The sequence below is a fragment of the Bombyx mandarina genome, chromosome 25 (assembly GCF_030267445.1).
Source record: "Bombyx mandarina strain Sakado chromosome 25, ASM3026744v2".
Lineage (NCBI taxonomy): Eukaryota > Metazoa > Arthropoda > Insecta > Lepidoptera > Bombycidae > Bombyx > Bombyx mandarina.
The window spans coordinates 347690-364456 of record NC_143231.1 but is presented as its reverse complement, the minus strand read 5'-3'; the positions used below and the strand labels follow the sequence as shown (position 1 = coordinate 364456).

Sequence of the window (16767 nt, the reverse complement as noted above, 5' to 3'; positions counted from 1 at the left end):
TCAAACAATTCCTCAGCGCTTCCAATGAAACATGGTAAAAGATACAGAGAGAACCTAGACCCAAAGGTTGCAAGCGTTGCATGAATTTGAGATTTTTGACAACTGGAGTAGCTCTCTTTTGTAAGGAGTCAAAAGGAGTCAAAGAAGTAGCTAGTATTTTGAGAGCTTTGGCAGAGTTGCGAGAAGGACTCCACGAACAGATGCGACTTGTGTTTTGTACAGTATAAGTCTTGGTTCAGGCGTGACGTACTACTTTACTTGATTCAAGACTCCTAAGGTTTTATAAGAGGGCTTGGTGTTGCCTACCATATGACTATTGCCGTGAAACGCTCGAAATATCGATTCCAAAAATCACAATAATAATAATAAAATTTTAATTGAAATAATATATATGAATGGTAACGAAGTTCTTCCTGATACGTGTGCCTATGATCTTCATTTTGCTGACGAAATATTTAATATAATTATAATCGATAACCGCTCTTACCAACACTATATACTGCGTTTACACAACAATAAATACAATGTAATGTTTAACCGGAGGGTTGAGAGAGTTAATAATCTGCATTGTCTTAATGAGCCGCTCATAACTAAGCTTCAGTACTTAATTCGACATTAAGACTTGTTATAACAATAATAACTATAACAAGTCTTAATTAACGATTATAGCGTGTTCTGTATATTTTATGAATCACTGAATTTTTGTGGTATGAAAATTATTTTATTTATATTGACAAACCTATATCACGATAATGAATTGTCTGACCAGAAAACAGCAGTGTTTTTTCATGTGTAATAATAATAATAAAATAATTCAATCAACAACTTTCTCTGAAATATGGTTTTCTTGATTCTGCTGTACCTTATTACCAATACCAACCTCAACCAGTTCTTGATAATAGTCATGTTACGCTCTACTGGGACCAATCTATTATCACGGATAGGTATATTGTTGCCAATAAGCTTGATATTGTGATAATAGATCGATCTGCGCGTGGAGCAGTGTTGGTTGATTCCATTCCATTCCATTCCTCATGACGAGAACCTCGTGAAGGCAGAAAAGGACAAATTAATAAAATATTTAGACCTGACCCACGAGACTACCGCCATGTGGCATGTTGATTCAATCATCATTGTTCCAATAGTTGTGTCGGTAGACGGATTAAAAAAAAAAAAATTGCTTTGATGGTAGGACGAGCTCACGGCCCACCTGGTGTGAAGTGGTTACTGGAGCCCATAGACATCTACAACGTAAATGCGCCACCCTCCTTGAGATATAAGTTCTAAGGTTTCAGTATAGTTACTAAAACTTTAAAAAAAAAAACCTAAACAGCTGGACCGATTTTAATGAAATTTTCTGTGTACCTTCAGGTGGATTCGAGAATGATTTAGATTTACAAATCAGCCCGGCAAATGGTATCTAGGTTATTTATCTTTCCTAGAAATAATTTATATGACAAAACATCGTTTGCCGGGCCAGCTAGTAGATATATAGATAATAAACACCCAGACAAAGAGCAAACAAATATGTTTATCACACAAAGTGCGCCCGATGTGGGAATCAAACCCACGATCTTCGACGCAACAGTCAGGGGTGCTAACTTTTTCCGATGCGGTGTTGGTATATCTCGATGAACTTCAGTAGAGAAGCATCCTATCGATGTGATATGTTAGACATTTGAGTATGTGAGCATTACTATCAAATCATTAAGAGCAATCTGCTATGACAGAATCAGTATGAGGTGGAACGGGTCTACTCGCTAAAGTAAATAAATGCTTGAGGTTACCATATTCCCCCAAATGCGAATAGTTTTAGTACTGCGCAAGAGAACTGACAAGCTTTGCCCTAAACACGTCATTAGGGATCATCCCGATCCATTAACGGTACTTGAGGTACCTTTGAGGTAGGTAAATCACCTCCTCGCCGAGCCCGTCGCTTGCGACGAAAGGCTCGAAGAGTAAATTAACTCATAGACACAGCCCACTGAGTTTCTCGCCGGATCTTCTCAGTGGGTCGCGTTTCCGATCCGGTGGTAGATTCTGCGAAGCACTGCTCTTGCTAGGGCCAATGTTGGCTACACTTCCGGTTTGAGCCCCGTGAACTAACCTACACGTCAAGGCGAAGCTGAAATAGCCTCTCAAGGCAATCAGCAAAGGTTTGAAAAAAAAGATAAGCTTTAGGATTACGATAAGTACGTACATCATAATATGTATATAACTTCTAAAGCAGAACAGAATTATGTTTTTAAATGAAGCTATTTCTAGAGGCATGATTAAAAAAGGAAATACAAATGTAATTATGTTTTCTGTAACTTTTATGCTTATGAAAACGTTGTTTTTAACATAATTTAAAAACAGCATACGATTTGAAAGTGACGCCTGGATAGACAGCTTAACACATTCTTTTAGAATATCTTTGTCTTTATGTGAAATTTTGAAGTTTTGAAGTAGTCTTCAAGATAAGACAAGTATAACCCGTATCCGAAGGATGCAAATATGCCGGTGTTCGAATTTTGGTACAATTTTTCTAATAAAATAATGGACATAACTAATGCTCGCGAAAGCCTTTCACGGTATAGGAACAACATAGTATTATAAAAATCGAAACCCGCGAATAATTACTATAAAGTTGAGAACTCACCTACTTCCAAGCCTCAAGATTGGTAGCGACGTTCATGTTGTGGTATCTACGGGGTCCAGTAATCACTTAACACAAGGTAAGCGAGAAACCCGTTCACCTAAAAAACCTAATACTAATAATTCACTGGTGGTAGGACCTCTTGTGAGTCCGCACGGGTAGGTACCACCACCCCGCCTATTTCTGCCGTGAAGCAGTAATGCGTTTCGGTTTGAAGGGTGGGGCAGCCGTTGTAACTATACCTTAGAACTTATATCTCAAGGTGGGTGGCGCATTTACATTGTAGATGTCTATGGGCTCCAGTAACCACTTAGCACCAGGTGGGCTATGAGCTCGTCCACCCATCTAAGCAATAAAAAAAAACCTAATACAAACATATCTAATATTCTACTAAATTTTTATCATCGATCATGAGTTAAGATATAAACTAATTGTCAACCCTACACACATTGATCTACTGTACACATCATTGCATTTATAAAGTCATAACGACGTGAGTTACACTGTAGTTCATGTCAGTACCACAATGAGCCACTACACTACGGCTTTACTTGGTCTGCTTTTCGTCGGTGAGTTCGATTAAATTTAGTAGTGAATAATATCTCAACATTTATTCAATTGCAGACATAATTATAGATTAGTATCGCGTTTTTACATTAAAATATACGGTAGTTGGCAGGAATATTGCCTACTATCGTCTATATTTCTATATTAGCACAATTTTCACATATTTCGACGAATGACACCATAGTCGTCACGTCCTTACGGATCCATCAGATCCAATAACCATTGCATTAGACGCCTTTAGCTGTAACACTAGGAGCAGGCTTAGGGATTCCGCTAACCGTACTCGTCGAGCTCGGCAAAAAATTCGACGTGCAACCTAACCTAAGCATCAGCCCGCTGAGTTTCTCGCCGGATCTTCTCAGCGGGTCGCGATTCCGTTCCGGTAGTAGATTCATTCGCGAAGCAGTTACTCTTGAGTTGTTAGGTCGCCTTTGGAGGCGCTCGGGTAGCTGTTAGCAAATCTTACCCCTCCTGGCTCTACCTGTCCTGGTGAAACTGGAAAGGCCTCCGAGCCATCAATAGTCCCCTCAGACATAAAAATAAAATAAAACCTTAGTCGTTCAGTGACCACCAAAACATCGAAAATTATAAACGCAAGATTAAAAGCCGTATAAGTAATTTTAATTATGTTCATAGCATGTATAATTTTTTCCTTTTTGTTATGTATTCACAGGTGGGTTAAAGATGGATAAAAAACAATTATTCTTCTAACTACATTTTTTTACATCTGCTAAACAATAAACGGAATAATATCTGATAATAAATAGACAAAATGGTACTTAAATGTTTGCCCATTTTTTTAAATTGTTTCTTAGATTGGTGGTCGAGCTCACAGTCTACCCGGTGTTAAGCGGTTACCGGAGCCCATAGACATCAACAAACTAAACGCCGTCACGCACCTTAAGACATAAGTTATAACTCTCAGTTTTATTGTACAACGGCTGCCCCCGCCTTTCAAACTGAAACGCATTACCGCTTCACGACAGAAATAGGCAGGGAGATGGTACTCGTGCGGGTCCAAAAGACGCCCTGCCACCAGTAAGCTAAGCTTGCCGGTGGTGGGGTAAGTTAAGCTTATGTAATATGATAATTATTTGTTTTTTTTATTTTGTATCAATACGGAATGTTTCAAAAGTTCCAAATTAACTACAACCTAATCCAATTTCTCCATGGGAACTATAACTGAATGTTTGGTTTGATGTACAACCTTCTATGCACTATACCTTTAAGAGAAAAATATTATACATAAATTATTATTGTAATTATTATGAAACCGCGAGTGAAATATTACAAATACTTATCTAATGTATTTTTGAACAGATGCAGCTCTTAAGAAGTATTCCTACGATTTGAAAAGTTTTTTTTTGCATTCGAAATAGCCTGTTTACAGAGGGTGATTCGAAGTTAAATAATTTTGTGCTGAGCGCAGGTGCAATCGCATGGCACACATAGTTTATATACATTATGCATAGTAGGTCCAACAATTTAAACAAGTTTGTTTTCTATTTGCAGTTTGTGGTGTATCCTGCAATGAGCAATGTGGGGTGTTGGTGAACATCGACTCTGGGCCCGTGTGCGGGAAGGTGGAGATTGCCGAAAACAGCACCAAATACTACAGCTTCCAGGGAATACCGTACGGGAAACCACCCACAGGAGCCAGGAGATTTGCAGTAAGTAAAATGGCTTTCATAGGGCTGTCAGTGGCTTTAAGGACAAAATCTGAGAGGTACAGCATTATGATCAAATCGTTCGAGAATAGCAGCCAATTGTAGCCGTCACTGGTCCGTTGATAAACGATCTCGACATGACCTTATCGTAGAGGAACAAGTCACTTGCAAATGCGTTTAATATTATATGAGAAATCCTGTTGTGTGAAATGTCTTTTGGAAATTTTAATTTTATCTAATCATATATCTATCTGAAAGCGGTGAGACGTTGTTACTGTTCATATTGTACAGCGCTGGACTTATTCTCTTGTGAGATTTATTCATAATAGTATTTTTTATGCCGATTGTAAATGTGGTAAAGGTGCACACACGCAATGGTCGCAGCAGCAGTCTTGAACTGCTAAGTCCTTTGTTCAATTACCTTCCGCAAATTCTCTTTCAGTACACTGTACTGGAATAGTTCCTTAGGCTACCAGAGAATATGTAGGGGAAAAAGAACAAAACTTCAAGTATTTTGATCTATCTACCTATACATATAAAAATGAATTGCTGTTCGTTAGTCTCGCTAAAACTCGAAAACGGCAGGACCGATTTGGCTAATTTTGGTCTTGAATTATTTGTGGAAGTCTAGAGAAGGTTTAAATTCATATTTGAAAATGCTCGGAATTAAATAAAAATAAAAATTTTCTTTTTCCTTTGATGTGTCCCCCGTCGGACGGATTCCTTTTGTTTTTTTAAGTTTATTTTATACAAAAGTTTAGGTATTTCATTTATCGATGGAGGCACTAGGAAGTCTGCCGGGTCAGCTAGTAGAATTTAAAATTAAGTTTTATACTGAGTAAAATTTTCTAGGAATTAGAGCCTGTGGAGCCATGGACTGATCTATTATATGCTTACGAGGAAGGGCCAGCTTGTCCTTCGAGAGACATTATCTATGGCAGCATTACTGTCAAGGCCAAGGGTGTCAGCGAAGACTGTATCTATGCCAATGTCTTTGTGCCCGCGACCGCTCAACTAAACACCGATGAACTCAGCGAAGTTAGTTTACTGCCCATACTGGTGAACATCCACGGGGGCGCCTTCAATGCAGGGTCGGGCAATCGGGATTTGCACGGACCAGAGTTATTAATGGTGAAAGATGTTATTGTGATCAATTTTAATTACAGGTATTGTTATTTTTATTCGTAAAAATCGTAGATAGACGCATGACAACCTAATAGAAGCGTGTTGAAATATTTGAAACGTTTGTATGGTACGCAATGCGCAATGTAACACAGTTTTGAATCAGTTGATGTCAATGACCTTGTATGACGGGGGTCATTTACCAGCTGAATATTAGTTAATCTATAGATATAAAAGTCGATAAGGATGTATGTTCCCCATTGACTCCGAATCGGTCGAACTGAAATCTATGAAAGTTTCAGCAAACCTTCAAATTAGCGTAGAGTGTCATTATATGATGTTTGGTAGCGATCGCATCAAAGGTCCGCCATTAAAGTAGCCCAGGTTTGACTATAATAATTAAACCATTTAATTCTAAAAAATGAATAATAATAGTAATAAAAACCCATTCATCTTTAATTATTATCGACAGATTGGCGGTTTTCGGATTTTTATCCCTTGCTTCGGATAAGATTCCGGGTAACAACGGTCTGCGCGACATGGTGACACTGCTACGCTGGGTTCAAAGAAACGCACGAGTCTTTGGGGGGGATCCTGATAAAGTGACAGTGCTCGGAGAGAGCGCTGGGGCTGCATCGGTTAATCTTTTAATGATGTCTGATGCCGCTAAGGGACTTTTCAACAAGTACGTGTTTATTTCCCTTTTGTATTTTTTTTATAGCTTTGATAGGTAGACGAAGCTCACGGCCCACCTGGTGTTAAGTGGTTACCGGAGCCCATAGACATCTACAAAGTAAACGCCGCCAACCACCTCGAGACACGACTTGTACTAAGGTCTCAGTTTTAACAGTATCACCCTTCAAACCGAAACGCATTACTGCTTTACGGCAAAAATAGACAGGGTGGTGGTACCTACCCGTGCGGACTCACAAGACGTCCTACCACCAGTAATTACGCAAATTATAAATTTGCGGGTTTAATTTTTATTACATGATGTTATTCCTTCACAGTGGAAGTCAATCGTGAAAAATTTTTAAGTACGTATTTCATTAGAGAAATTGTTACCTGTCTGCGGCATTCGAACACCATTGCATCGCCCGACACGAATGCACTGGGCGTCTTATCCTTAAAGCCGAATTTACATTACGAAATTAGTGGCGTGAAATTAATTTCGTGACATTAGTTTTACCAACAGTTTCACGTGTAATTTAATACTTTCGTAATGCATGCATTAATTTCATGCATGTAAATTAGTTTCGTGCCCTGCGCGATTTTTTGGTGAAATTAGTGTCATGCAACTAATTTCATAGTGTAGAACGCGACGTGAAACTAATGTCGCGAAAGGGCCTGCGCTGTGCGGACGTGTGTATTGTTAGTTCGGACGCGCTTCGAGCGTTGAAAATGGCAAACCAATGATGGAGTACAGAAAAAAATATAGATCTTATTAATGAATATCAATGACAAGGGTCCCGAAACACCTATAGTAAAAAATCAAAATTATCTTCACTCATTCGAAAATAGTTTTTATAACTCTCAAGATCTTCATCTGCTAATTCAGAGACTAACTTCATTGCACCTAAATGCCTTCTTATTGACCATCCTCGAATCTACCAACTTTTTTTTTTCTTGATAGTCTTTTTTTAAGTTTATAGGTATATAAGCATTTCTTTAGCTACATTGAATATAGCAAATTATAGCTTTGATGCTGAAGGCGCCATGGTTACTGCGATACTGTGGATTTCGCGACACTAATTTTTTAACGAAATTACTTTCGCATATATCGAAACTACTTTCGTGAAACTGAGCTCAACATGCATGACACTAATTTCGTAATGTAAACTCGGCATTAGGCCACGACGTCTTCACAAAATGTCCTAAGCTGTGTCAAGTTTGCGTACTTATCATTAAAAAAAGGAAGTTTTAAGTTTCTTTATGCGCAAAAATATAAGAGATGTTTCCAACGGAAGTCGCCTTATAGGGCCGCTTATTAAGTTAGGGATAGTTTATCACTGTGGAGGCGGTCTCGTCACTGTGATGGTCACGGGGCGACCTGAGGGGCTCGAGGCTGCGCCGCACGCTACCGTCACTCTAGCGCGTTGGCACCAGGAGGATGGGACGGCGCGTCTTCAGCTGCGATCTGCATTACCGTCGTCGCTGTTGTCGCCGAACATACTATGAAATAGCAACCCAGTCAGCGGTGCATCGCGTTCCGACCTGGGCAGGCCCGGAACACCAGTGGCATCGCCCGGGCGTCCTCGGGGTGGCGTCGCGAATTTGGTTGTAGTGTTGACCTCGAGAACCCTCCTACGCTGACCAGGTTCTGATCTCGGGCGGAGATCGGACGTCGAGTGTAAGAGTGCAGGGGTGTCGTTTAGTGTGGCAGGACCCTAAAAATATCCTTGGGTCCGCGGTTCGCAGTCGCGGTCCAGTCCCACATACCGCGTCCGCCACCTAGGCACGGGGACCTCGTAGAAGGTTTCGGCCCCTGGCCCGAAGAGAAAAAAAGGGATAGTTCATAAGATGTTAAGTATTCTCTAGAAATAAAAACCTATGAGATGGCACGCTGACAAAAAAAAGTTAATTCATAATTTTGCAAAACACATGGGAGAATAGTCAAGTTGACACAGTTCGTTTTAACTCATAAATGGGGGAAGATTTCACGGGTCATCTGGTGTTAAGTAGGTAGTTGAAGTCATAGACATCACAGTCTAGTTGCCACCTTGAGACATGGGAGGCCAAGGTCTCAGTGGTATTGTATAAAATAAGAATTTGTTCACATCTATTATTAGATAATTCATTTTCAGAGCCATAATAATGAGTGGTACAGCTTTTCCAAGCTTCTACAGCACCTCTGCGGTATACGCCAAATATGTCGCCGATTTTTTCCTCGGACAATTGGGTGTTAACTCTACTGATCCTGATGAAATTCATCAGATTTTAATTGAACTACCTTTGGAAGACATCATGAAGGCCAATGACGTGGTGCAATACAATTCAGGTATATCCTCGTTCGTGCCGGTAGTGGAAATTGAAGGCCATAACTATACGAGGATTATTGATGACGACCCCATAGTTCTCATAGCAGAGGGTCGGGGTAAGGATATTCCCTTACTAATGGGTTTCAATCAGAATGAAGGAGAAACATTCAGGTGGCTTTTAACCATTATGGATGCGTTAACTCGTTACAAAACTAATCCGGCTGCTATATTATCACCGAGATTAGCTTACGAGTTATCGACAGAAGAAGCTTTGGCTAAAGCAGAATTAGTGGCGAAAAGATATTTTGACGGTGAAGCGACTATGGATGGTTTCATAAAAAGTGTAACAGACCAATTGTTCCAATATCCTATTATAAAACTAGCACAATGGAGAACATTGCTGAATTCAGCACCGACTTTTCTGTACGTATTTTCGTATCAGGGTGACTTCAGCGTTATGAAGAGATCTAACTGGTTAAGTTACAACGGTACAGGTCATGTCGAGGATCTGACGTACGTATTTCGCACCACCACATTTCTCCGCGATCACATATCGATTCCTCCTCAGACTAGGGATGATCACATGAGGGACTGGATGTCCACACTGTTCAGTAACTACGTAAAATGCAAGTCAGTGCCGTTTTTTAATACAAAGTATACGCTCGCTGACTGTTAACTCATATGGTACTCTATTCCAGCAATCCGACATGCACAGAGTCTGATGATCCTCAGTGGCCACCGATCAATCAAACAGAGTTAATGTATCAACTCATTAAAGAGCCCAACGTCTACAGCCTGTCCGCTCTGTCTGATGAGTTCAAGACAATGGTTGAGTTCTGCGATAGCGTGGATGACCAAGTCAGGTAACAAGATATCATGATTTAAATTTGGCTCGACAGTGTTTACCTGATATACTCTGCGAACATCATACTTATTTAATCTTCAATTATTATTAATGCTATATTTTTTTTAGGACACGTTCAGAGACTTTCAAGCAGCAACACGGTTAAACATGATAAAAGATTCTCTAATTCAATCCATTTTACTTTTTGCAAATTGTTTTTTATAGTTCGGATAAATGTTAAAAATGTACTGTCTAATTTTTTCATAAGCCCGAAATTAATCCGGCGTGAATGAGGTGAGAAATTGTTACACCAGCTACGAGGTGGGTATGAGATACCCGAAACTTTGCCCACCTGGTTGTTAAGTGGTTACTGGAGCCCATAGACATCTACAGCGTAAATGCGCCACCCTCCTTGAGATAAAAGTTCTAAGGTATATCTAGTATAGTTACAACGGCTGCCCCACCCTTCAAACCGAAACGCTTTACTGCATCACGGTAGACATAGGTAGGGTGGTGGTACCGACCCGTGCGGACTCACAAGAGGTCCTACCACCAGTAAGAACTCAGGTATGACATACCCCACCTCACTCACGCCGGGTTAAGCATTATTTTAAACAATAAATTACAGTCAACTTGAATAGCATTCAAAATAACGGTTTAATGTTGTTTCTACTACACTCGAAAAATAAATACAGTTTTTTTTATTACCCTTGAAGGCAGACGAGCATACCACTCACCTGATGGTGAGTGGTTACCGTCTCCCATGGACTTCAACAATGCCAGGTGCAGAGCCATTCCTGTTTTGCACCGATTTAGCAGGCATTGCGTTGCATTAATTATAATTATCATTGACTATGTTAGAGGAGCACAAGCCATCGCCACGTATTCTCAATTTTAGTCTCCCTCCGCTCTTAAAGTTCTTAAAACTTATATACCAAAGTGAAATGACCGTACCGTAGTGTGTAGTGTTAGGAAGAAAAGTCAAATATATCTTGTTCTTATATACCTACGGCTACAGTGTCATCTTTAGCTGTTACATCTCTTACTACTCTATTTATGAGACTTACAGCAGTATTTAACTACCCCCTAGCAGCACTCAGAGAAAGATTGTGCATACACCATAATGCATACTTCGCTGCCTACCTTGAGACACGAGGACAGAATTAAATTGTTTTTAATAACTTTGGAGGCAGGTGAGTCTTTTCTGTCGCACATAGAAATCAGCAGCCATCTGGGGACAGATAAGCCGCTGCCTACCGCTGAGGACTATATATAACTTGATTGTGCCCTTTTCGGATTTCACGCAGAGAGAAAGTACATTTCTAGAGCGGAATCTTAGGTGGCTAAAGTGATTCCTTGAGACATGTGCGGACGTACAGCAGTTTCATGTAGCTGGGATGAATATAATTTAGTGCAAGTTCATAGTAAGCCTATCCATAACTAAATCAATATAGTTTGAAGATGCGACGTGCGATTGTGTTGTGACAAAAATCGTCACTGATTCGCACCGCACAATATAAAATAATAATAAAGTATGGTTGTGACATATCGCATTGTTTTACATGGCAAACAGACGAGAGCTTTGCTTATCTACCGGTGAGTGGGTAGATAGGTTTCTGTGATACTATTTCCACGTCTCTTGATAAGCCGGGCTTTTGTACAGTCGAGTTGAAAAGCTGACAGAGGGGTAAGCGGTCTCAGCTTAGACGTCGTCCAAGCCACTATATTAATAGCTGGTGGCCAACCGTGAACACTCATGAACACATTTCAATTTGTTTACTTTTATTAAAACTAAGCACTGTTTCGTTTTTCAGAACTATTTTTATTTTATAATATGCATTTTAATTTTACAACGTATATATTCTCAAATATTAATTAGAGAATTTGAATCTTCTGGAGAATTTGGATTCTGGTGATAGGAACTCCGCACAGGTAGGTACCACCACCCCGTCTATTTCTGCCGTGAAACAGTAATGCGTTTCGGTTTGAAGGGTGGGACAGCCGTGGTAGCTATACTGAGACCTTAGAACTCTTGCCTCATGGTGGGTGGCGGCATTTGCGTTGTAAATGACTTTGGGCTCCAGTAACCACTTGTGGCGTTTAAGAAGCTCCGTTTTATGATGCGTAAGCCAGAACGCACGAGAGGTGGAAAAAAGAATATAGTCTGTGACACGAGACCATTTTACCGCCGAAAATATAATGTATGGAACGGAAAAAAAAAGAATGTGTATAACTTAGAACTGTGTAAGCCGCTGCAACAATAAAACTCCTATTGTTTCAATTGTGGAGTTAATTACGAGTGATCCAAAAACACGATTTTCCCGCCAAATAAAGAAGGGACTCTATACGGACTCCCTCACACTTAACACCAGGTGGGCTGTGAATTCGTCGACCTATCTAAGCAATAAAAAAAATCTTCACAATGTGTCATTTAAGTAGCATTTTGTGCACGACTGCTCGGTAGATCGATCGCTTTTCATTGCCATTTATCGGAGGGGACAGTACTGCTGTTTTAAAGCACGCAGAGGGTCGTGCAGCAGCTGACCTAGCATCGCTGTCGGTGAGTTCATTCTCCTGGAGACAGTTCATGTCCTTTTCATTTCTTTTGATGCCCTAACCTGCCCTAATTCGTTATTGCTTATGTTTTTTTTTTATAATACAAGATGCCGGATATTGAATGTATGCTATTCACCTGGAATTATTCATATTCACTCAAACATTAAAATTGAAGTTAAAATAGTTATAATACATATCGATTAACGAAACTAAAGGTTATGGGGATGTAATTAGATTTGTATAAATTTTACAATTCTATTAAAAGCCAATACAAAAAATCTATATAGACATAAATAAAATCATGTAGAACATTAAATTGCATGATAGGAGAGTGGAATAAATAAGTAAAACATCATCGCGAGTTTGCCTGTTTTTTCTGGGGTCCCAACCACCCTTTTACATACCTAAGGTCAAAAGTTTTGTTTATATTGAAACATTATACACCATCAAGCAAGAACGATTTTCGACAGAAATGAGAAAGACAGTTATACCAACTTACATTTCAATACCTTTTCAGATACCATAAACTTTATAAATAGCATGTAAAATGCACGGTGGAATACTTTTTATATTAGTTGTCACTGCCACTACCGTAGCAGGACTCGAATTGACAATTGACGACTTGCTTCAACAACAGTCCCCAGAGTTAATAACAGACAGTACCAGCTCTCCTCGACCAGACGATGGAGCGATTAGCACACCAAGCGGGAACATGGGCAGCACTGATGACGTAGTCACGACTACTGAAGTTGAAACAACTATAAAACCCTCAGTTACTGACGAAAACGTTTCTATCACCACCTTGAGGATAGAAACGGAAGCATCAACCACTGGTCTCACGGATAGAACCGAGAGTGAGGTGGTTAGTATGGAACAGAACAACCTGATCGAGACTACACACGGTTTAGTCAGGGGATTTGAATGGCACACCACGGGGGACATTATCAGCTACATCGACATACCTTATGCAAAATACACTAAGTATTTTGAGGTGCGTAATTTTCTCCTTTACTTTTTATTTTTTAGGGTTCCGGTACTTAAACGGAAGTCAGTTAGTATGTTCGACCAGTGAGTTCGTTAGTTCGTTTATGTGATGAACCGATAGAGGTATTAAGTTGAAATTAGTACTAAATACTAAGGTTTATAGCGGAAGGAAGTCATAAAAATCGCAAGTTTCTCAGTCGACACAATTAAGAGATAAAGTCATATTTTATCACTCATAAAATGTTTAAGGGCAGTTGTCCTGAATCACGACATTTATCACGAGCCAAGGCCGTATAGCACAAGTAAAGGGAGAAGTGTAAAGACAATTTATAGCTGTTTTTAGTCAATTGCTGCTATGCGCAAAAAAGTATACCTTTAAAATACTGCATGAAAGTACACAGTAAGTACTCTTTTGAAGTCGTCGTGGTCTAAAGGATAAGACTTCCGGTGCAGTCGTATGTAGCGATGCGACGGTGTTCGAATCCCTCTGGCGGCTACCAATTTTTCGGAAGGAACATCGTGTAATAAAATCAAACCCTCAAAATTCTAATTTGCGTAATTACTGATGATAGGACCTCTTGTGAGTCCGCACCGGTAGGTACCACCACCCTGACTATTTCTATCGTGAAGCAGTAATGCGTTTCGGTTTGAAGGGTGGGGCAGCCGTTGTAACTATACTGAGACCTTAGAACTCTTATCTCAAAGTGGGTGGCGGCATTTACGTTGTAGACGTCTATGGGCTCCGGTAACGACTTAACACCAGGTAGGCCGTGAGCTCGTCCACTCATCCTAGCAATAAAAAAAAGAGACAACGTGTTTCAAAAATATACATACATTTGTAAATGTAGTGTCGCCCGTTACTGAAATAAATTACATTGACCTTTCAATCAAACCAGTTTACAACAATAATACTCGTACCCTACAGGCGTTATGATTGCCAATGGACTTCGAAGTTATTGTGTTCATACACCAATAATGATTACTTCTCGAAAAAGATCGGTCTTTAAATCGATTTCATAAATAACAATATATTAATTTAGTGCACGTAGAAAACAATCAATCATACGTAAATTAATAATTAATAAATCAAGGCGCAATATCAATTTCTCCAACGCCAAACACAGATAGACCATTTTCCTTTTACAAAAAAAAAACCCTATTTTCCTGTTTTGTTTTATCTATTGTGATAAGATGAACGGAATTGAAATCGTGTAGCCATCAATTCGGTAGTTGAATGTAATTGTAAATTATTATCCTATTACTGACATAGAAAAACGATCCCCATATGCAGAGCCTTAACCCTCATCGTGTACTTTTGCAACATTTACATTTGTCATAGGGTTTTTTAAATCATTAAATATGATAGTACGCGGACAACCAAATATTATCTTATGCTATTGTAAAGGATTTTTTATTTAGGATTCTATTCCGAGTCCCGCATATATTTCTAGGGGAGTATAATTCACTTAAATAAATAACATTAATTTAATATAAATTATGTTATAATGAATTTCAGGAACCCAAGTCTTCCAATCCTTGGGAAACGACACATGAAGTCCGAGAACACAAGTCTCGATGCCCACAATTACAAGGAGAATCAGTTGTGGGTAGTCAAGATTGTTTGACTTTGAGTATCTTTGCACCGACTAATGCCGAAAATGTCAGTGTTTTATTTCATATCCACGAAAGTAGCTTTCTCCAGGGCAGTGCTGACCCAGCTCTATACGGTCCGGAGTACTTAGTGTCCAAAGGGCTCATATTAGTTCTACCAAACTATAGATTGGGCCCATTGGGATTTTTGTGTTTAAGAAACACAGTGGCTCCAGGTAACGCAGCTCTCAAGGATTTAAGTATGGCTCTAGAGTGGACAAAGAATAACATTGCAAAATTTGGGGGGAATCCTGATACTATTGTGGTTAGTGGTGAGGGGACTTCTGGTGCGTTGGTAGGCTTTTTGGCCTTGTCGTCTTCTTCAAGGAACTATTTTGATAAAGCTATAACAGAGAGTGGATCAGTTCTTTCGTATTGGGCTTTAGACCGAAATCCCGCATTGACTGGCGAAAAACTAACCGAAGCATTGACCAAAATAGACAACAGTCTTAATTTGGAAACTGCCGATATTCTGACAATATTAAAAGCTGCACAAAACATTCATTTCCGACCTTGTATTGAGAAAGGCAATAATCCTTTTATGACTCAAACTCCATGGGGAATGATACGAGAACAGGAAGTCAATATAACTTTTATGATTGGATCGGCAAACTACGCTGGCTTGAACGAGGCGTTAGATCAGAACGAAGCGAGCATTGAGCAGTTAAATGATGATTTTGCAACTCTGCTACCGGACGATTTGGCTTTCGGTAGTGACATAGAAAGACAAAACGTAGTGAGAAACGTTAGATCTCAGTATTTTATAGAAAATAAGCCGATCACGTTAGAAGACCACATAGAAGGACTTTCACTGTGCTTTACTGATTCCTGTTTCTTAGGGCCAGCCATCAGAACTGCCAGATCTTTGGCTAATGCGGGAGCTAAAGTCTATTTCTACGAATTCAGTTTTACAGAATTAATTTCAGAATCGCATACTGTAGACAGACCAGTGGAAGGAGCGGTTCGCGGTGATATCAGAAACTACGTGTTCACTCAGGATGGCAGAATATTGACTGAAGGAACTGCTGAAAGGGAGGTCGTCGATATAATGGTCGATACGTGGTTTACTTTTATTGAAAACGGGTGCGTTTATATTATCTCATTGCATGTTTTAATGGTTTACCTAAGCTATCTATTCCGAGATCGAGAGATTGAATATTGTAATACACATCATAAAGTAGTCAGTTCACTAATATATATTTGTAACTAACAAGGGAATGTTAGTTGTCTTTTTGTTTTTCCTTTTTTCGGTTTTTGTTTGGTTGTATTTGGATTGTTGATTTTCTATCAGAAGTTATTTAGTTAACTATAGTTAATCGTTTAATTTTTTATTCAATCCATCTAATATATTATTTATAAATTTCAGAAATCCAGTAGCGAATGAGACGGATTGGAACCGACTAACTGTGACCGTTCCAGCACAAGAAGAATGGATGAAGCTCGGTCCTGAAATCGGCTTAAAACAAGGACTGCACTTAAGCAGATTAAATTTATGGACCAACATCTACAACAAATATTTCATCGAAATGCGTAATAACGTAAAACGACCGAACCTAAATATTTACACTGGAATCGTATCGCTCATAACCTATTTCGGATTTCGGAGGTTCCGAATAGCAGATTAGTCACCGACACGAGGTCACACACGCCCACGCGGCGAGACCAAAGTCAATTAACTAAGCATACGCCATGTACTTTAAATATTCGATGTAAATGGTATATCATAAATAAACAATGATTATCTGATGTTTTGATTTCCTT

At 39.4% G+C, this 16767-nt stretch overlaps 3 protein-coding genes across 6 annotated transcripts in view; 2 read left to right on the top strand and 1 right to left on the bottom strand.

Annotated features, from left to right (window-relative positions):
- Positions 1-16767, bottom strand: part of PKD (serine/threonine-protein kinase D3) — a 130171-nt gene that overhangs the window by 107885 nt on the left and 5519 nt on the right. The window lies entirely within an intron of this gene.
- Positions 3084-10064, top strand: LOC114243376 (juvenile hormone esterase). The gene is made up of 7 exons (XM_089738412.1): positions 3084-3207; positions 4718-4875; positions 5725-6038; positions 6467-6679; positions 8799-9602; positions 9671-9835; positions 9946-10064. The coding sequence occupies exons 1-7, from the start codon at positions 3165-3167 to the stop codon at positions 9980-9982; spliced, it is 1734 nt and encodes a 577-aa protein (XP_089594538.1). The 5' UTR covers positions 3084-3164; the 3' UTR covers positions 9983-10064.
- LOC149499809 (esterase FE4) lies at positions 10211-16752 on the top strand. Its single transcript, XM_089738409.1, has 4 exons — positions 10211-12376; positions 12890-13363; positions 14873-16089; positions 16373-16752. The coding sequence occupies exons 2-4, from the start codon at positions 12920-12922 to the stop codon at positions 16629-16631; spliced, it is 1920 nt and encodes a 639-aa protein (XP_089594535.1). The 5' UTR covers positions 10211-12376; positions 12890-12919; the 3' UTR covers positions 16632-16752.

Excerpts from the sequence above, each read along its gene's own strand:
- LOC149499809 (XM_089738409.1), top strand. The coding sequence starts at position 12,920 with ATGCACGGTGGAATACTTTTTATATTAGTTGTCACTGCCACTACCGTA. Across the intron at positions 13,364-14,872 it reads AATACACTAAGTATTTTGAG|GAACCCAAGTCTTCCAATCC; the intron begins GTGCGTAATTTT and ends AATGAATTTCAG. Across the intron at positions 16,090-16,372 it reads TTTACTTTTATTGAAAACGG|AAATCCAGTAGCGAATGAGA; the intron begins GTGCGTTTATAT and ends TATAAATTTCAG.
- LOC114243376 (XM_089738412.1), top strand. The coding sequence starts at position 3,165 with ATGAGCCACTACACTACGGCTTTACTTGGTCTGCTTTTCGTCG. Across the intron at positions 3,208-4,717 it reads ACTTGGTCTGCTTTTCGTCG|TTTGTGGTGTATCCTGCAAT; the intron begins GTGAGTTCGATT and ends TTCTATTTGCAG. Across the intron at positions 9,836-9,945 it reads AGCGTGGATGACCAAGTCAG|GACACGTTCAGAGACTTTCA; the intron begins GTAACAAGATAT and ends TATTTTTTTTAG.